The sequence below is a fragment of the Anoplopoma fimbria genome, chromosome 3 (genome assembly GCF_027596085.1).
Source record: "Anoplopoma fimbria isolate UVic2021 breed Golden Eagle Sablefish chromosome 3, Afim_UVic_2022, whole genome shotgun sequence".
NCBI classification, from domain to species: domain Eukaryota; kingdom Metazoa; phylum Chordata; class Actinopteri; order Perciformes; family Anoplopomatidae; genus Anoplopoma; species Anoplopoma fimbria.
This window is the reverse complement of record NC_072451.1, coordinates 17,635,568-17,657,226: the sequence shown is the minus strand read 5'-3', so window position 1 is coordinate 17,657,226 and position 21,659 is coordinate 17,635,568. Positions and strand designations below refer to the sequence as shown.

At 40.1% G+C, this 21,659-nt stretch overlaps 3 protein-coding genes across 4 annotated transcripts; all 3 read right to left on the bottom strand.

The window, feature by feature from the left end:
* LOC129089316 (interleukin-12 subunit alpha-like) lies at positions 1–1,927 on the bottom strand. Its single transcript, XM_054596726.1, has 7 exons — positions 1,909–1,927; positions 1,677–1,804; positions 1,500–1,586; positions 1,296–1,337; positions 522–644; positions 314–358; positions 1–132 (listed from the first exon to the last, which is right to left on the bottom strand). Exons 1-7 carry the CDS (start codon positions 1,925–1,927, stop codon positions 1–3), a joined length of 576 nt encoding a protein of 191 aa, XP_054452701.1.
* Positions 1,928–4,126: 2,199 nt separating this feature from the next.
* LOC129089129 (schwannomin-interacting protein 1-like) lies at positions 4,127–12,171 on the bottom strand. Of its 2 annotated transcripts, XM_054596496.1 has the most exons (7): positions 12,142–12,171; positions 9,835–9,944; positions 5,602–5,719; positions 5,239–5,445; positions 4,670–4,793; positions 4,432–4,525; positions 4,127–4,310 (listed from the first exon to the last, which is right to left on the bottom strand). In XM_054596496.1, exons 1-7 carry the CDS (start codon positions 12,169–12,171, stop codon positions 4,259–4,261), a joined length of 735 nt encoding a protein of 244 aa, XP_054452471.1. In that variant the 3' UTR covers positions 4,127–4,258. The 2 variants fall into 2 exon arrangements, with proteins under 2 accessions (XP_054452471.1, XP_054452472.1); XM_054596497.1 differs by lacking the exon at positions 5,239–5,445.
* A 4,978-nt stretch (positions 12,172–17,149) lies between these two features.
* On the bottom strand, positions 17,150–19,623 carry LOC129089137 (tyrosine-protein phosphatase non-receptor type 23-like). Its single transcript, XM_054596504.1, has 4 exons — positions 19,317–19,623; positions 19,025–19,180; positions 18,801–18,919; positions 17,150–18,614 (listed from the first exon to the last, which is right to left on the bottom strand). Exons 1-4 carry the CDS (start codon positions 19,603–19,605, stop codon positions 17,655–17,657), a joined length of 1,524 nt encoding a protein of 507 aa, XP_054452479.1. The 5' UTR covers positions 19,606–19,623; the 3' UTR covers positions 17,150–17,654.
* Between the last annotated feature and the right edge of the window lie 2,036 nt (positions 19,624–21,659).

The window sequence follows — 21,659 nt, the reverse complement described above, 5'->3', positions numbered from 1 at the left end:
CTAACTGGTGTGTTCACCAGAGTTCATGTATGCAATGGCTCTGTTGATTGTGATGGTGCGGATCTGGAAGCCCTTCAGCACTTTGCAGAGGGTCAGTCTTTCATCGTAGGTGCTTGGACGCTCTGCAGCAGCCTTAAAGAAACACAGAGGAATTATGAAATTATTAATTTTAACTATATTATGACTTTTGTTTCAAAAGAAGTTTAGATTTGGAATCGCTTTTTGTGCTATGGGGGAATACAATACTAATAAAAACATAACCCACAACTTTATCCTAAACCAAGGTTATGACGTGCATTAAGAGATCTCTTACCTCCTTTGAAGCCAGGTCTGTTGGCAGAGACATTGTGAAGCAGTTCTGTTGAGAGCAAATGTTTTTCATGAGCAATTCTTTATTTCACAAGATATGGCTATTCATCTAAACTTTGGCAGTTGATTGCAGTCATTCAGTTTTCTCTTAGTATTGGTGAAAATGCTGTTAAATAACAGCTGAATACTGTCAGTGTTGTGTAAAAAAGTACCTCCATGATATCTCTGAGCCTGAACAGATCAGTTTGAGCCAGTAACCTCTCAGGGTCCGGCTGAGCAGCGAGGAATTTATAGTAGTAATTCAGATCCTCCCCGATGCTTGTCAGACATGACTCCTGGATGGAAAAACAGCAAAGATAGTTGTCAAGAGATCATGTGCAAATCTAGATAGTGTGTATACTCTCACTGTACACCTTTACAATATAATACAGCCCTGTGGTGACATCCAATGTTTTTAAAGCTCATAATGTTCAGTTTTTGTTGATACTGTCAAAAATATGTAAATCCAATAAAATGTTACATTATATTGAGAGGTGTTTCTATTTTTGGTTCAATACATTTGCATACTGAACATTAGAAACACCTCTTCCTATTCTCATTCTCATTCTCATTCCTATTCTTATTCTTATTAGTTTGCCGTCCTGTACAACAATAAATCTAACTATCACTTCAGTGCTAAAACATACACCTCTGATTAAAAACTCTATAACCATGACAAACTAAACATTATATGTATTTTAAAAGTACCGTCAATGGCATAATATTTGTCGGATGGCAATAGATTGTCTGGGTGTACCTAATAAAGTGGACACTGAGTGTACATATATATTCATCAAAGTACAGTGGTTGTCTTTTCAGAGGTTGTTTCTTCCAAATTAAATGTCTACATTTTAAGTCTGACAAAAATAATTCATAGGCTTTTTAAAGATAAGATAAGAAAATATGTGTTCTTAATATATTTTTCACAGAGCCAGAGCACAACCTACCTGATCAAATTCTGACTTGATTATTCCTGAGCATGTGGATTCCTGTGGGAGAAACAGAGCTCAATTTTAGGTACATACATATATTTTAGAGTTTTTTTTTGTTTTAAACAGTATTTTATTCTTTTCATTTGGAGCATTTTTGCCATGTCTTAAATTTAAAATACATACATCAAATGAAATCAATTTCTTTCAATTTCATTTTACCTTTGGTGAACACACAGATGGCGTGTTAGTCTCCATGTTCAGCTCCACGCTCTGCTTGCTGCAGTTGATTCCACTGAACAGTTTATTCTAGCACATGGGAAGATTATGTTTTGAACCATAGATAAAAGACACATCAAAGATCACAGTGTATAAGTACATTTAGTTGTGCTGGCATACCTGTGTGAGTATGTCAGTGATGTTGTGTAGAAGCGTCTGTACGTTTAAAACACAGGTTTCTGTCACTGGCACAGACTGGCTGACCTGGGGACAGGTGAGCACAAGGAGCAGCAGCGCAGGAGTGAAGTCTGACAAAAAAAGAAAAACAAAGATAAAACAAAGTTAATCTACAGTTTCAACTACTTTGTTGCAAAAAGACAATACTATTCAGTCAGGTTTACATAATACTCACAGAGCTTGATGAGTGGCATCTTGGATAAGACTTCAGATTTCTAGGTGTAACTGAATCAACTCAGACATCCTTAAGTGTTTTATACCCAGGCTGATGCAGGGGTTTCCTCAAAATACAGCAGTGTGTTCACACCTAACTGTAAATTGGAAGTGTACAGCCAAGGTTGTGTAATGTTCCCCTTATAACACCAAATGCTTTGGTGAAACTGGAATTACACAAACAGTGATGAGTAATTGAGCTTCACACTGAAAACTGTTTATTGTTGACATTTCAAGAGTGAAAGCATTCTGTTGTATGCTATTTCAAAATGTAATCCTGCACATGCTGAACATTTGTCCAATATCTGCCATGTCCATTGTATCAATAATCATAAAACAAAACACACTTAATTTTATTCAAGTGCCAGACTGAAAGAAATATATAAATTGTTTTCAACATCTCGTACAATCTGATAGAAGGTAAAAATGCCTGTTATTATATAGGATGATTTTTTTAAAACATTAATTCTGTATTAAGAAAAATGCTTTAAAACAGTGTTTGTTTAATAAACCAACTAGAATGTCATTTAATGTGTATAAAATGTGATTTTATGTGGAAAAAAATATGTATTTATTGTTTCACTTAGGTTTATCTAATTTCCAAACAATTAAAAAAATGCTTGGCAGCCATCTGAGGTTGAAATTATTAATTGATTCTTCAAGCCAGTTGAAGTATGGGTTAAATGTTAATAAAAATTAAAGGTTGTTTCAGTTGTTTTATAATGATAATAGTAATAATCCAGTGGCAGTTTATTTGGATCAACTGAGTGTAACTGAGTTTGATTTTTGTCCCTGCAGTCAAGCGTTGTTCCCCTTTTGCTTGTGGTAATCCTTAATATGACATACGTGTTAACACAAGTGTGAATGAGCAGAGAAACTCCACTGCCCTTTTGCATCACTGAGGCTGAATATGTGAATGAGAGCAGACTCGATATGCTTTCCCAAACATCACCAACAATTTCTATGTAAGTTTGGTTGTGATTTAGTTTAACAATGAAAAACACCAAAATGCAAATTAACTCTCATGAAACCCAGCCAAATATAAACAAAGCTCACACACTTGAAACATTTATTACTGGAGTTTTGATTTTACAATCATCATACATTACATTTATCACTGAAGCATTTAATAGAAAAGAAAGTTTGACTTTGTGTTAAATAACATTCTTAAAGAGCCGAGAGTGAAAACACTTAAACACAGCCAGACAATGAGGCATGTTCTTAATCCTTTTAATAAAGTATATTTTAACATTTACAAACAGTTTTTCCATAAACCCTCTGAACAGATAAATAGTATATGTTTATGCTTTGATTTATCCATATGTATATATATTTATTCCATGTTTACCCTTTTTAGCATTCGCAAATTGGGCATAACAAAAATTACTTTAAATATTTTTTATTTAGGGGCTGCCATGCCTCCACTTTCCCTTTTTCCTATCCCTTTGGTTTAACCAGTAAAATCTTTTTAAACCATTTCATGTCATTTTGTGTATTTAACCAAGTACATAAAGGCATTTGACAAATAAAAAATGTGTCTAAATAAAGTTCAAAATGTTCAGCACAGCTCTATAATGCATTTTTAAAGCAGGTGGAAACTGTAGCTGCAATCGAATTACAAGACCTCGTTGAAGCTGCTACAGATCTTTAACACCATTGTGAAGCTAAGCTGCAAATCTGCTCAGTGTTCATAATTGTCTATTGCAACAGCTCAGAGAGTAGTCGGTCTTTAATAGTGATGAACAGCAATGACACAGTGCTCCTTGTAAAAGTAATGATAAATAGGAAAAGAGCATGTCTACAGAACTGATCAACCTCTTGATATTTAATATAGAGACAAACAAAAGACAAAGTGCAGTCAGGTGTGGCCTCTAGAAGTCATCAGACAACGGAGAAACAAGGCGTGCAGGCGCTCTCTCTTTCCCAGAATTAACATAAGTGTACCGTGCAAAATCATGACGAGGTAAATCAGGGTTAGGAGATGCAATTACGCTGAGAGGATTCCCCTAGTTCTATAAAATATGGCATGATTAATCATGCTGAGTGGAAGTGAAAAGCCTGCAAAAACTCAACAGTGTCCATACTGAAAGCAGCGATCACTCAGCTTCTTTTGGATGTCCTCTGACCTTCGACAACATCCTGTGGCGCAATACATTTATGTGGTATGTCTGTGTGTTAACACTACAGTATATCGTATATTCATTTCTCCGGAAACAGTCGGCACAGATGGAGTTTCATTATTTACACTGGTGACAGTCCATGGAGCCAGAGGTAAGATGGCGTGCAGGCGGACACATGTGTAGACAGGGTGTTTATTTAGAGATAGCTTTCTCTGCTTGGTGCCGCTGATGGCTGTGAGCGTGCCTGTCGCAAAAGAGACAGGTAACACATTAGAGCAGGCAAAGGGTAACTCAAGGAGAATTTGACAGATGTTTCAGATGGAAAGTCACAGAAGAGAGAGAGGTGAGTGAAAAGGGTGGTTCACCTGGTGAGGTCCTCTATGTCCACCAGCATGGCGTCCTGCTCCACATGCAGCTCATCCCTCATCAGCAGCAACTGCACCAGCTCCTCATTTAGACCTGTGTCAGTCGGTAGATGTGATCAACTTATTCTTAAATTCTGATATCGTAAAGAAAAAATGCTTTTCACGTGAGCGTACAGTGATGTTTGTGTCATGTGTATCTGTGTGTTTGTTTTCTTGTGTGTGTGCGTGATCCACTCACTCTGAATCTGAGAGTGTAAGTCATTTGTGATGACTTGCAGCTGTCCTAGACTCATGTCCCTCATGTCCCCTCGCCTAAGATTCCTCTTCATCAAGCCCTCGCTGATGTGGGGCAAATGGGGAAGCTGCATATGTAAACACACAGACAGGAAATTACTGCATGTCAAAATGTGCAAAACGGACCAGAATTTGAATAAAGACTGAAACAGTTACATTGGATATAAGTCAAAATCAACTGGATCCATCTGGGATGCAAGTCGCTGCTCTTTTGTTTAACAGTATCAGGGGTTTTCTCCTGGTCACACACACATCCAGTCATAAAAAATGACTGACCTTCTATTCAGCGAACACAAGTCCTTAATGTTATTTTAATCGTGTTTACTGTAACAGCAAGTTATAGTAAGTAATTCTGTTTTCACTCCCCCCCCCCTTCTCATATGGTAAATATATTTAATTGTCCTGGATCATCTCCTAAAAGGCATTTTCCATAGAAGAAGGACATTAGGATCACACATCCCCTGATCCGTATTTTATCTCTCCATGTTGTTTCTCTTTCTTTCAATGACTAACCAAGTCAGCCACAGGTGAACGTCTGTGCAGTTGGATTTGCCTCTCCACCTCCACCTGCATACGGGCCATGGGTCGAGCCAGTGCCAACGCCACCCGGGCCTCCTCCTGCAGCCTCCGCTGCACCCGCCAGAACCCCCCGCAGTCATCCAACGGGTCCGAGTCCTCCTCCGCCGTGTCCCGGTCAGATAACGATGAGCTCTGCTTGCTCTGGTGACAGAAAAAAGTTGTAAGTGATATTATAATGTAACAGCCAAATGTTCTCACAAGTAGTTACTCCAAAGAGTATTGAGAGTAGTAGAACGAGACGGAAACAGAAATGCAGCAGGTGCATAAAAGAACAGAGAGTATTGAAGATGTGCATACCACAGGTGACAGCGGTGTGTCCAAACTGGTCTCTGTCCTGCTGTCCTCAGCATCGCTGTCTTTGTCGCTGCTGCTGTCGTTAACAAAACACACCTGCAGGTTCACCCCACTCTGCAGCCTGAGAGGAAAACACAAAGAGTGAAGAACGGGAGAGAGGAAATGTTGATTTTTAGTTAGAGAAACTGAAAATGTCTTATAGAGAGAGGAATATAACTGATTGATTGATTGTTTTTTTTACAAACAAACCCAATTTCAATGACAGAAATCACAACATGTTAGACTTCGTAAGAATTGAGGTCTGTATATTTATTCTTAACAAGGTGACCCTAAAATACATTTTTACAAAATTGTACTCTATCATTTATGAAGAGAGAAAAGGTTAAGGCCAGGAGATATTTGGAAATGAGTTACAAGCGTTTGCAGAATTCTAAAAATAAATAACAACAAACACATTTAAGGTTACCATTTTAATTTGTAAAAAAAGATAAATTGATGTGGAATAATGTCAAAATTATTATTTCTGTCCAGTAAACACTGAAAAAAGGACATCCCTGTCCACATACTTTTGGTCTGAGGGTGTCTTTTATGGTGTGGGCGAGGCCCCTTTGTTCAAATTACGGGGGAATCTTAATGCTAAGGCATATTTTTTAAATTGTATGACAATAGTGTGTTTCCCATTTGTCACATCAGTTTGGGAAGGATCCTGTCATGTTTCAACATAAAGAGGTCTGTAAAGAAACTATTTTCAGAGTTTGATGAGGAAAAGCTCGACTGGCCTGTACACAGCCTTGACCCCAACCCCCATCCAGCATCTTTATGGCTTCAGGATTAACTGGAGCCTCGACTGCAACCCTGTGCCTTATCACCCAATGTTAGTGCCCAACCTGACATCACTAATGCTCTTGTAGCAATCCCTGAAGCATCATCCCCAAATCTTGTAGAAAGCCTTCTGAGACGACTGAAGGATGTTATAGCAGCATATCAATGCCAAATATTTGGAGATGATGTGTTAAACAACTGCTGCACGGTTGAGTGATGGCTATCACCGTCACCTCACAGCAAGAGGGACCGGGGTTCAATTCCCAGGCTAGACGGCCTTCTGTGAGGAGTTTGCATGTTCTCCCTGTGTCAGCGTGGGTTCTTTCCGGGTTCTCCTGTTTCCTCCTACAGTCATCAAGACATGCAGCTTCGGTTGATTGATGACTCTAAATTGCCAGATGTGAGCACGAATGGTTGTCTGTCTATAAATGTCTACCTGTTCAGGATGAATCCTGCTCTCGCTCAAAGTCAGCTGGTATCCGCTATGTTTCGGTGTCCACATACTTTTGGCCTTGAAATACATTGATGTCAGTTATGTCACAGTATGTGACCTAATCAAGTTGGAGCAAAACTAATTGAAAGCGTTCTCGAAACGAATAAAGCCACAAACTTAACATCAGGCTCTCCTCAGCAGTTGCACCTCAACCTCAGCCTTTCCAAGTGCTCAAATCACTCAGTTCCAGATCATGATACTCTGGCTGAAAGAACCTAACAACCCAAATTAACCTACTTTTACCCTGGGATAAGAACAATAACTGATACAACTTAACAATCCGGCTGGGTTGACGCTGGAATTTCCACTACAACTTAAACGCCAGAGGGTGAACCCTCACCTCCACTACAGATCACATGACTCCAATTCCACCTATTACAGCAGCAGACTTATATCAGACATCACTTCTTCTTTCAGGAGCACTTGGGCCACAGACAGAACTTCACTTCCTCAAACAGCAGCCAGTAGCATAGGGGCTGGCCCGATCATTTGATGTAAACGCCACCCTTATGAAAAAATTCAGTCACTGGAGGTCAATGCTGCCATGAAAAAGAAAGCAGAGTTGTGTTGTGTAGTGGCTTTGGTTAACCAGCTTTTTTCTGATGTAATGCAACTCTTTCCATTGCATGTGCCCAAAACCTCAATCACCTCATGTGAAATATCAATTTCGTGTGAAGAAAATTTTCATCTACATACAATTTTTGTGGCCCTTCTGGTTTCACCTGTGTTCTGTACTTATCCTCTAAGCTTTTTTTTTCCTGCTCAGCTTTTGACAGCATGCTTTAATTTCCCCTGTTCTAATATATCTTATATATGTTGTGTTTTATTTGTTGTTTTAATGGCCAATTTTAACATCAGGCAGAGGGACAACAGTTGAAAACAAGCTATTTGTCAAACACTGGCACATTGATGTTGATCAATGTACATTGTCCTCTATAATAGATAAAAGATAAATATTGGAATTGAAATAGTCTTTAAGACTTAAAGATACAAATGTTTTTAGATAAATCTATAAGTTAAGCTTTATTTTTATTCCATGACACAATGCAGTGCAGGCAATTAAAATAAATATATAAATAGTAAATGAATGGAAGACTAATGCACACAAATACATACATATATATATATACACACACACAGACAGCCAGCCAGCCAGCCAGCCAGCCAGCCAGCCAGACAGACAGACAGCCAGACACAGAGACACACACACACACACACACACACACACACACACACACACACATATATACATATATATATATACATATATATATATATATATATATATATACATACATATATACATACATACATACATACATACATACATACATACATACATACATACATACATATATATATATATATATATATACATACATACATACATACATACATACATACATACATACATACATACATACATACATACATACATACATACATACATACATAAAAAAATATATATATACAATTTTGGAATATGAAACCTAACTGTGAGAATTTGCGCAAAATCTGTCTGACTGATCTAGGGCATCGCCAAGTCTCTTTCTCAGCAACTTATCACGCAACAGATGTTGAACACTGTGCCACCTCCGCTGCGCCAACTCTTTCCATACTCGAGTTTCATTGTTCTGCAGCTGTTAATTGTTTAGTCCAATGTCAGTTCCTTTTGGACTGACTGTAAACAGCCCTGTGGCTTTAAGGGAGAAACCTCTCATTTTCCTTCTGAATGTCTTTCTGGTATGTGAATCACTTGTTCTCTTCCTCGTTTGTTGCCAAGTATGACATAAACACAGACACACAACATCAACTTAGTAGCACTGTCTACTACATGACTCTACACGACGACTAATGACCTGTTGTCATTTACTGTCATTTGCACTTGACAACTATGAACCAACAAGCCAATTCAATCAGTTTAATCTATCTGATTTGTGTGTTTTGGTACTTATAGTTCTTAGTTAATAGATGCAGCTTAATAACTGAATATCTTTCTCCCCTGGCTGTTAAATAACTGATTCTAGCTGCCATGTAGATAGAGTTCCAGCTGTTACAGATGCTACAAATCTGTTTTTTGAACACATGAATCTCAAAACCATGTCAACTTTCCAAGAGCTATGAAAAACTGCTGTGATTTGAGAAGAGTTTTTTTCTCTGATAGTTAAAAGAGTTGTAAAATATTTTTCCTAGATTAAGAAGTAAGAGAATTTCCTCAACCCATAAAGGAGCACAATCAAATTCACCGAACGTGGAGATAAGAAATATTCATTGGACAGTGAGTTTTTACAAAGACAGTGTGTGTGCTACATACATGTACATACAATACAACACACACAAAAAAGGGTCAGACTGATATTGTTTGGTTTGCCAATATGATGGGCAGGTATATGATTAAATGCCTTGTCATAATGTCTATATGATGAGGTTCGTTATATAGACAATACATTAACTCTACAAAACCTCAAATCAAGATTTATATTCAGTCTTGAAATATATTAATAATGTTTTCTGTGTATCAATAATTAATTCAATGTAGGGCGTTTCTTACTGTTTCCCTGCCATCCGTCCAAGAATAAATTCTGGAATAACATCTAAAGATTTGAAGTGTGTGAGAAGCTAAGACACAGAAATATTGGTGCCAGCCTTCAAAAGCCTTCATTGATCAAACCCTAACAGACACACACACACACACACACACACACACACACACACACACACACACACACACACACACACACACACACACACACACACACACACACACACAACACACACACACACACACACACACACACACACACACACACACACACACACACACACACACACACACACACACACACACACACACACACACACACACACACACACACACACACACACACACACACACACACACACACACGATCTAAACCCACCGGGAGGACAGGCCGTTCTTGCTGCAGCTGGTGTAGATGACTGGCTCGTCGTCATAGAAACTGCCAAGGGCAAGTTTCTGCCTGATGGACTCTCTCTCATTCCTCTGGGCCTGCCAGAGAGAAGAGGAAAATACATGAATATAAAGAATATTAATAATAGTGCTGCTAATGCTGTAGCAAGAAGAGATATTAAGCTCAGTGTGTAGTATGCTATTTAAATTAAGGCTATAAATACATGTATTATACCAAATGATATTGCACCCTCTGGTTGAGAGGAGGAGGGACAGATATGGATTACGTTAGGGAAAGGTAGATGGAAAGAAGGTAGCAAATGTAATCCAATTTCCTGCCTTTTACACATTAGGATTATCTAGCTCTGGGCTCACATATGACCTTATAATTGTATAAATATGTTATTAACAAAGCTTAGCCCACACATTTATTATAATTAGTTCCTTCTCTTCTTCCATAAGCTTAGATAACAGGTACAGACATCACTCCTTACATAACACTCTCTAAATAATCAGCTAGCCCTAAAAATATCAGGTCTGAATCATCGATACAAAACTGTTTCATCCCACCATGCACAGAAAACAGAATATCCTGTCCTCCTGTTACAGAGGCACTACAATACAAAATGAACTGCATTTGCAATTAAAAAGGCACATCTGGCAGATTCAGGAGGTCTGATTTTCCCTCACAGTTCAGAGACCTGCAGGTCAGGTAAAATGGAAACTCTAAAATCTGCTCCCAGCTTTAAATACGCCAGTATGATTGCATTTGTCTCACTCTGTGCTAGCTCTCTTAAAGACAGACGACCTCTCCATCCTGAAACAAAAAATGCAGAACCCATAGGGATAAACAAATGAATCAATTTGGTAGCTTCTATTCTAATTAACAGTGCCCAAATGCCTAAAATAAACTATAGAGTATGTTTTTTTCCATGTGACCAACATAAACAAGAAAATAATATTCCTACCGTTTGTAAGTATTTTCCAATACTGATACATGCCATTAAACTAATTCTAACCAATCACAGCATATCACAAATCTCTATGGTCTTTGGTAAATATTTGTAACCACACAATTGTAATTTATATAAGACATCAATAACAGACTAAATCTTTTGTAATGGTTCAAAATGATGTGCCATCCACCTCATGCTGATAGTCAAACACTACATCATTCTGCTCTCGTTGCCAACTTCCGGTATATAACTCATCTCTCTTCAGTCATTTTCTCTCCTCTCCTCCTGTTTGGTTCTTTTTGAACCAGAAATGTGTTTTTACTTTTCAGCATCTAGAAGTTTCACTGTCCTGATTTTCATTTTGTCCCCTCTCTTCCTCTCTCCTCCTCTCCCTTTTCGTTCTACTACTTCTTCTGTTTACATCCTACCCTTGATTGTTTTTCACTTTTAATGTATTTCAGCTTCCACTGTGTAGCTGCCCCTCATTTCTTTTTGTCAAATACAAATATTATTAGGTCATTTGAGCTGCGTGGGTTTGTGATGCACAAATCCAAACAGTTTTTGTCTTTAAATACTGAACAAAAGGTTGCAGCATGACATGATTTCCTTTTTCAGCACCATGGGGAAAGTGTTTATATATTGTGGGATTGTGCCAAGTGCCCACATGTCTGAAGAATGCATACTGTGTGTGCCTGTTACACTCCGCCATTGTATAGCACCAATGTGTCTACATTCTCTCTCTCTCTCTCTCTCTCTCTCTCTCTCTCTCTCTCTCTCTCTCTCTCTCTCTCTCTCTCTCTCTAAAAAAAACAGCACAACACTAACACCCTCAGTCTTATTTCATGACGCATCATTAGATGAGACTGTGACGCAAGAGCATACATCACAGTTGAACGCCTTCTCACTCCCGACCAACTCTCTGCCTCCTGCTCGCCACCTCAGACAGCTGGTTTAGATGTCCTCCTTAACAGAAGACTGTCTACACACACAACCTATCTTACCCTCCCAGAAGAAAGAACATGGCAGATGAAAAGCACCTCGTGGTCACTGTATATGATGCAGAATGATTTCCTTTATGGATCCTTTACGAAGTATGTTATATGATTACACACATATCCATCAAATGAGAGATCAAATTAATTCAAATTTGATTGAGGAGATGTAAAAACACAGGTGAAGATCACATATGAACACACCCACGTCCCCTCACAATCACACTCATCCATTATGTCTGATTCATCTAAAGCAGCTCACCCATGATGGATACCCATCTTCTCTACCTGTAAATATAACGCTACACCTTTAGAATCACTAACACATATGAACACAAATCCACACACCTGGTAAACGCGTTTCTCCTGGTGCACCATCCTTCAGCGCATCGTACTGAAACAGCCGCCCTGCCCTTTCTCTACACTGCAGTGAAGCTAGACCCGGGAGACCCTCACATATACTGCAGCTCCGTGTAGAAGAGGGAGGGAGGGAGGGTGGAGAGAGCAGTGAGAGGAGGGAGGGGGGATGTGGGAGCAGCAGAGGAAAGAGTGGGAAGAGACGGAAGCAGAGGAGGAGAGAGAAATGCAAGGGAGAGGGAGGGGAGAGACAGAGCTGCTCAGTGCTGCCATGCTCTCCTGATCTGTTATCTGTTCCTCCATCTTCCTCCCTTGCTTTCCTTCTTCTTGCTTCTCCACCTCACCTTTCTTCGATCAGAGGAAAGGAACACATTTCAGCGGCAAGAAATCTGTGTCCTCATAAGAGACTAAGGCCTAAATAGATTACAGAAATAGGGATACATGATTGGTTGCGATATGGTGGGCTAAAATTCAAGGATAAACATAGCATAATAAATGAGACTGCAACACTGGCAAACAAAACCGTTAAAATGGCTGATCAATAAGAGCTCCTTTCAATAAATGTCAGCACTTTTGAGCAGCACTGAGATGGCGTCTGCATCTGCTCGGTAACCCAAAGCAGAGCAATGAATTTCTAATTGCACAGTATTGGTTTGTTTTGTCTCCTAAAGGAGTCTCCTCCCGCCCCACTCTACATCACAGATTCAAGTGTGGTGAGCCGTAAGAGAGACAAGGAAGCACGTGCGAACACACACACACACACACACACACACACACACACACACACACACACACACACACACACACACACACACACACACACACACACACACACACACACACACACACACACACACACACACACACACACACACACACACACACACACACACACACTGCTGTGTCACAACGCAGTAGTGGGCTGATTAAACAATGGAACATTTTGAGTCATCTTTCATCCTTCATCAGGATCAGAGGCCAAATATCCTCAGCCCTGCTATCCCACTTATTTTTATACTGGTATGCATTAGATTATCATAGAAATAAGATATTCACATACTTAGATTACAAATGTTATGCACATTTACTTTTATGTTATCTGCTAAAATGAATTACATTTTTTAACTTGAAGTCGTTTGTGTTTTTTCAATTATTAATAAGTTTTTTTTGTAGAAACCAAGACTTTTGCTGAATTGCTAGGTGATGCACTGGAATTTTTCAGACCAGATGGAATCAGGGGGAGCAATTCAGTGCTTGTGTGTCTCAGATAGAAAGAGAGAATGACAATCACTTACAGAGATGCTGGACAGTCTTGTTCGCTCTCCACTGTAACAGCCGTCTGCCTGTGGTGTAAAGATATCCTGGAGCTCCTCGGCCCAACTGCGACTGTTCACCATGCAGCCTCTTCCTTCTCTCTGCTGCGTGTCACAGTTGCTATCATCTCCACAGTCCTCCCACCAATGGCCTGTTGTGGCCTGTCTCATGAATACCTTGCCCTCCTCTTCCTCATCCATGTCCACATCATAATCCTCCATAAAGACAAACTGTATGGACAGGGTGGAGCAAATGTCAGGGTTGGGGGAGGGACTAAGTGCCCTGGCTGGGAATATGAGCACAGATGGACTGAAGATATTCAGAAGTGGGATACAGATCTCGGACTGAAATAAAACATTTCAGTGCTGGCTGTGCTAATCTCTTTAATCTCCATGGTATCTTTATGTTTACTGTGATCAAACAAACAAAAGAGATTAATATAGTTGCAGCATGGGCTTAAACATGAAATTACAGCAATATTTATAATATTTACCATGTAGATGCTATTCCTACTCAGATTTTTCTGTCACTGGTTATACTTTTTTCATTTAGTCTATAAGAACATAAATTAAAAAATGAATTGTCAAACTTTCTTAACCACAAATGCATGGTCTTCAATCCGAGAGTTCAATCACTGGTAAAATAAAAAGCATAATCATACATCCGAATAATGTACATAGGACTCACCTGCATTGTAGAGTGCAAACCAATTCTTAAGATACTTTTTTTTAAAATTCAAAAGCAGAGTGTTGCATAAAAGCAAAATTACTTCTCCCATGCTGGAAAAAGCCTGTAAAATGACCGCCAAAGGATCTCATGATCCCATAGAGAATAGTGGTTATTCTTGTTCTCGGTGCTCCATAATTTAGCAGACCAACATCCCAGAACGTACAGAAGTACACGAAAAGGAAAAAATACAGACACGCATCCTTGCTCCAGCATGACACGGTGTTTTGTTGTCACGTGTGGCCAAGTTTCAGTGGTGTGTGTGTGTGTGTGTGTGTGTGTGTGTGTGTGTGTGTGTGTGTGTGTGTGTGTGTGTGTGTGTGTGTGTGTGTGTGTGTGTGTGTGTGTCATCACATGGTGCCCAGAGGAGAAAGCGCCATGTGGCAATATATAGGAACAGACAGAATGGGGTGTGGGTGTGAACGCTGTATGACTTAAGAAGAATTCATTTTTATAAGAGCAGATTTGTATGATGCCTACCATGAAATTATTTTTGCCGTACAATTAGGTACAACCACAGGTCGTACCAAGTTTTTTAAGCCTTGTTGTAAATTTCATACACAAAGGGGAGCTGGTAGTAAGGAACATATGGACTCATTGGGCCTGGATAGCTGCTACTGCCGGGTTTTGTTGGTTTAGCAGTGAGAGCAGCAGCGATTGTTGGCGTTGATGTACTTGGTGATTTAGCACTGGGAACTTTGTCACTTTGCTTAACAGTTGTGACAGTTTGAGGCAGAGTAGTTTGCATTGGTTCCATTAGATTATATGGGTATGGAGGCGCCACCGGGAGATTTGGAAGAGTGTAGTAGGGGTAGTAAGGTGGGTAGGGGTAGTAAGGATAATAGTGGTAGTGCGGATATGCAGGAGGGGGTTTCTCTGTAGATGGCTTGGTAGTTACGGTGGTCATGTCAGGTTTAGTTGTAGCAGCAACAGGGGCTGGTGCCGGAGTCATCATATTCATGTAATAGGAATACTGTAAGAGTGAAATTATAGGATCGTGGATGGAAAGGGGCTTGGACGCTTCAGGCTCCAGGAATTTGGAGGGAAAGGAAGTCTCCAGGATTGCTGAGCCTGCTGAGGCTTTGGTGTAGTTGAAGCAGGTGTTGTGGCAGATCTTCTCGACATGGGGCAGATGACTTTAACTGGAGTATCCAACAAACTCATAGGCGACACGTAATTTCCATCCTGAAACAAGAATATGCAAATAGCTTAGCCGATGACAAACTTAACCTCTAGTTCAGTGTTTGTGAACGTTGTCGTGGCCGATAAACTCGATTTCAAATTACATTTCGTTGAGCGATACGCAACTTTAACTCTAAATCCTTCGATCGTCTAATGACTTATAAATTTGTCTCAATGTAAAGCTCTGTGTTTTAATTAGGAATTTACCTCTTGAATCACATTGCAGCCATCATAGGGAACATCCAAAACAAGGTCAAGTGCATTTTGCCGCACTGAGTAGCTTCAAGTTTCAGGCACCAGCGTCAAAGGCAGGGGACGTTCATTGCCTGACAGTAGGAGCAAATACATTATTCTGTGCCATGAGTTTACAGCTTTAATATCAACTGACATACAAGGTTGGTTGTGTTACAATACCCATGTCCAGCTGTAAGTCAGCAGCTCTGGGCCCCATGGCTTTGAACTTCATCTTGCTTTACCCACAGTGCAGAGAACAACTCAAGCTCTTCATTGCTGCTTCAGCCATTTTGTCCCCCAGCTGTGATGTCTGCTCCAACATCCCTTTAGGAGATAGGATTATTATTATTATTATTATTATTATTATTATTATTTACATGCAGTATATCAAGTTAGCAGATAACTGGACAGCAAAATCTTACCTATGCCATCTGACTGATCCGAATCAAGAGTCAGCAGCCCATTTATTCCTGTTTCGGCAGTAGAGTCAGATCCTGACTAGGCGTTAAGCTCTTTCCCATTGAAGAGAATACTTCCTGTCCTTACATCAATGTCTGTTGCCTCATTGACTACCTAATCCTGCTTAATGTTTTTGCTCAGCCCTCTCAAGCTCAAGCAAGTTAAACTCTGGGCCAAAGTGCACAGGACTAATATCACTGCTGCAGTTTGACGAGACCTGCGTCTCCTTCCATCGTCGCCTGCTAACTGGAGATGCAAGCTCAGAGCAGATGGAAAAACACTGCTATGCTATGAAGCAGCATAACTGAGTCGAGGCTTTGAATACTTGGCACATTTTAGCTCCAGGTAATCAACCAATCAGGTCTAACTTCAGCTGCAGCTTGCACCTGTGCTCATTTAGCTCAAAACAGGTGGTCTTGTTAGTAGCCTATGATGATTCATTTTTCATCTCAGATCAATAAAGTCAGCATTGGATATTATATGGAACAAAATAGGAGACATGCAATTTCGTCATTTTTTGCAGGTTAGTTTGCTTTCAGGTTATGTGAATCCCTCCTGCCCTTTCCATTTCATAGAGGGAAAATTTAGTGCGTCAATGTAAAGTTTGAATAAAGCCAGCCTCCTTTACACCTGAACAATAAGTAATTTAAGAAATCAGTTCTTTTGACCTAAAGTCTAAAACTTAGGCCTTTCAATAAAGTTTGTTCACACAGCCCCCACAGTCTACATGACCCACCCAATCTACTTTTACTCACCAAGAAATTGTTAAGCCACCACCATGTGGACAGGCTTACCACAGCCCAATAAGAGCCCCACTGACAAAACTAGAGACTGGCAAGATGTCAACACAGATCACTTTCACAACATTTAAAAAAAATAAATGAAGGTGTTCATTTGTAGGAAACCATTTCAGCAAAACTTTCAGCCTCTAATCAGAAAGCTAAGTTTTGTCAAAAGTAAAGCCCTTCATCAATGGACTGGTCAGTTTATCCCACAAACCTAATGAAACTCCTTAAAAGCAATGAAACTATAAAACAGTGGATATGCAGAGTACAAATTAACTTGACAGGGTAACTTTGTTATTGAAATAATTTATTAGAACAGTTTGAGCAGGCTAGGCGGGATGGTCCTTCCTAAAGTGAAAAGGATCCTGGAAAGGTGGATATCATCATGGATGCTTATGTGGACACTGCTGTGGCTTCGGTTTAGTTGTTGTTGTCGTTTCTGGTTTTGGGAGTGGATGGGGAGCCATAAATGGGTGATGGTGATGGTGATCCATATGTGGATGCTGATGATGGTGATGGTGATCCATATGTGGATGCTGATGATGGTGATGGTGATCCATATGTGGACACTGCTGTGGCTTCGGTTTAGGGAGTGGATATGAAACCATAAATGGATACTTATCCATATGTAGAGAATGCTGTGGCTCCGGTTTAGTTGGTGTTGTCGTTTCTGGTTTTGGGAGTGGATGGAGAGCCATAAATGGATGCTGGTGATCCATATGTGGATGCTGATGATGGTGATCCATATGTGGATGCTGATGATGGTGATGGTGATCCATATGTGGAAACTGCTGTGGCTCCGGTTTAGTTGGTGTTGTCGTTTCTGGTTTTGGGAGTGGATGGAGAGCCATAAATGGATGCTGATGATCCATAGTGATCCATAAATGGATGCTGATGATAGTGATCCATATGTGGAAACTGCTGTGGCTCCGGTTTAGTTGGTGTTGTCGTTTCTGGTTTTGGGAGTGGATGGGGAGCCATAAATGGATGCTGATGATAGTGATCCATAAATGGATGCTGATGATAGTGATCCATATGTGGAAACTGCTGTGGCTCCGGTTTAGTTGGTGTTGTCGTTTCTGGTTTTGGGAGTGGATAGAGAGCCATAAATGGATGCTGATGATAGTGATCCATATGTGGAAACTGCTGTGGCTCCGGTTTAGTTGGTGTTGTCGTTTCTGGTTTTGGGAGTGGATGGGGAGCCATAAATGGATGCTGATGATAGTGATCCATATATGGAAACTGCTGTGGCTCCGGTTTAGTTGGTGTTGTCGTTTCTGGTTTTGGGAGTGGATGGGGAGCCATAAATGGATGCTGATGATAGTGATCCATAAATGGATGCTGATGATAGTGATCCATATGTGGAAACTGCTGTGGCTCCGGTTTAGTTGGTGTTGTCGTTTCTGGTTTTGGGAGTGGATGGGGAGCCATAAATGGATGCTGATGATAGTGATCCATATATGGAAACTGCTGTGGCTCCAGTTTAGTTGGTGTTGTCGTTTCTGGTTTTGGGAGTGGATGGGGAGCCATAAATGGATGCTGATGATAGTGATCCGGTACTGTTGGGTATTTGGGAAACTGCATGTAGTGTGAAAAGTAATGTGAATTATCTGGGTTCTTATGCCCCTCGGGCATGTGGGGGATTGATGGCAGGTACCAGGGTTTCTGAGGTTGTTGGTTTTGTGGGGCAGGTGCTGCAGGCTTTGGACAAGACAGTGAGACTGGTATTCCCTGCCAACGCATTGGGAGCACATAACTTCCACCCTGGGGGAAGAAAACAAAAATCAGAAACCAAGGTATGACAAACCAGATAAGGTTACATGTCGCTACACACACACACGATATATTTCAATTTAAGGACCAGAAAGAAAAAAAATGAAAGGATAAGCCACTGATTTTAACTTCCTGCACCATTCTGACATTGCAACATTTAGTATCAAACAGCATTACCTCTTGAACTATGTTGCAGCCATTATAGGGGACCGACATGGTAAGCCAAAGAGAGTTCCTGTTTATGCCGTAGCCACATGTGGAAGGGACTTGGGACAGAGGCATCGGAGGTGCATTTCCTATGGGGAACAAAATCTCCATGTGACTTTGCAATCATCGGTGAAAATATCTACATTGTTCACAGTTTGAATAGATCTTATAGCGAATTCATCTTATCAGTTTACCTTGTTCCACTGCAAACTGCGAGTCTCCTGGTCCCACCACTCTGAACTTTAACTGGTCCCCACCACACTGCAGGGTGGGCGACATGTGCTTCCATGCTGCCTCTTTTGAACTGGCCTCTTTTGAACTGGCATCTTGCGCTTGTCCTTTCGACCAGCCTGAAAGAGATAGTGTTTTTTTAAGTTGTGAAACTGTAAATTGAGCACTTTAAAACGTTTTTTTTTTAAGTCCAGTCAACAAATATAAGTTGAACCGAACCACACTTTCATTACAGCATGCGGTTCAAATGTTTACCTGCATAGTCCGCTTGATATGCAGCTTCATCCTCCACAGAAGCGTTCGAGGACGTCTTCTTGGTTCCGTCGACGACCGACCCTTTCTCAAAGCCTCTCCCGAAGACAATTTCCCCGTCTTGGACATCAATTGTTTTGGCTGCATCAGCTTCTTTTCGCCATCCTCGTGTTTTCGTTTTTCTTAGTCGATAACAGTCTATTGTTTGCGCCAAATAACACGTCAGAACAGCTGCAGCCAAGTAAAAAGCAGCGCTTTTCTTTTTCCCTTTACGCATCATTCTGTTGTGCATGACTCCAGGAAATACTAACAGTTGCCAATTCCTGCTTTGCCTCAGCTATTTGTTCTGTGATATTCTCTACAGGAACCAATCAAACTCTGCGAAATTGATTGCGCTCTAATCACCTGCCATTGATTCCACCTGGGAAATGTAATTGCCACAGGTCTCGTGACAGGAAGGTGGGAGGGATGACCTGGTTATTGTGATATTTCAATATCAACCAGCCTATAACCAACTGAGGAGTAAAAGGAGCACAACCACTCTGCCATCTTTTGGATAAATTGTGTTAAAGCATGTCACTGGATGAAGAAGGATTTTAAACACTGAGTGAAAAAGCACATTACTTTATGAGACCTTAAAAACATGTTTTTAAATGAAAGCCTAACAAACTGTCTACATAGACTTTGCTTACCATTAATATTAACATAAGGATTACTTGTAAAGCTTCAAAGTTCATTTTGACCTATAAGATAGTGTGACATGACTACGAAATGAATTGTTTCGTAAACCAAGAATTGACATTTAAGCCAACAAGTACTCAGTAATAAATATGGGAATTTGAACATGTATAGGTCCGTGTTAACTGGGCGAACTCCATCTGCAGAGGAAGCTCTGGAACATTTATTAAATGGACCTTGAGGTGAGATTGTTTTTATTGAAATAATGTAATTTTGATATATTCAAATGAAAATCCATGTTCCGTCGGCAGTAGAGTCAGATCCTGACTAGGCATTAAGCTCTTTCCCATTGAAGAGAATACTTCCTGTCCTTACATCAATGTCTGTTGCCTCATTGACTACCTAATCCTGCTTAACTTTTTTGCTCAGCCCTCTCAAGCTCAAGCAAGTTAAACTCTGGGCCAAAGTGCACAGGACTAATATCACTGCTGCAGTTTGACGAGACCTGCGTCTCCTTCCATCGTCGCCTGCTAACTGGAGATGCAAGCTCAGAGCAGATGGAAAAACACTGCTATGCTATGAAGCAGCATAACTGAGTCGAGGCTTTGAATACTTGGCACATTTTAGCTCCAGGTAATCAACCAATCAGGTCTAACTTCAGCTGCAGCTTGCACCTGTGCTCATTTAGCTCAAAACAGGTGGTCTTGTTAGTAGCCTATGATGATTCATTTTTCATCTCAGATCAATAAAGTCAGCATTGGATATTATATGGAACAAAATAGGAGACATGCAATTTCGTCATTTTTTGCAGGTTAGTTTGCTTTCAGGTTATGTGAATCCCTCCTGCAGTGTGTTAGGTGAAATGTTTGAGGGAGTTTGTTGGCTTTATATTTATGTCTTCACTGTATTCAATTCTATCTCTAGTTTTGCATGCAGGAATGTGTGCAGTACAATATTTAGTGCTCAATATTGCTGCCCTTTAGTTTCATAGCCATCCCAAATAGTGAATAGGAATATAAGAATGATGCAGACCTACCATGGGGCAACATTATTTTTCTCTCCTTAGCTTAAAAAGCCTTCAATAGGAGTCAAACAATTCCAATGTCATATGTGACAAACATCTGTATATCATGATAGATTACTATCCTATACCAGAAAATACAAAAGATGAAACTAATGATCCTATGAAGAACAATGTGGATTGTGAAGATATTATAAAAACATCCATGAATCTGTAGGCAACAAGGAAAGATATTGGCATTGAAAGCATTCAGGTTTCCATTTGAAGTCCCAATTAGTATTGACCACAGTCTAGCAGTCTTTGGTTGAATGCAGGTAAACAGTCCATATGGAGAGCAGAAGAGGCAGATCACATTTGTCAAAATGCAATCATGGCTATATATTGGCTTTTCCATTTCATAGAGGGAAAACGTCAATGTAAAGTTTGAATAAAGCCAGCCTCCTTTACACCTGAACAATAAGTAATTTAAGAAATCAGTTCTTTTGACCTAAAGTCTAAAACTTAGGCCTTTCAATAAAGTTTGTTCACACAGCCCCCTCTACATGACCCACCCAATCTACTTTTACTCACCAAGAAATTGTTAAGCCATGGTACCACCATGTGGACAGGCTTACCACAGCCCAATAAGAGCCCCACTGACAAAACTA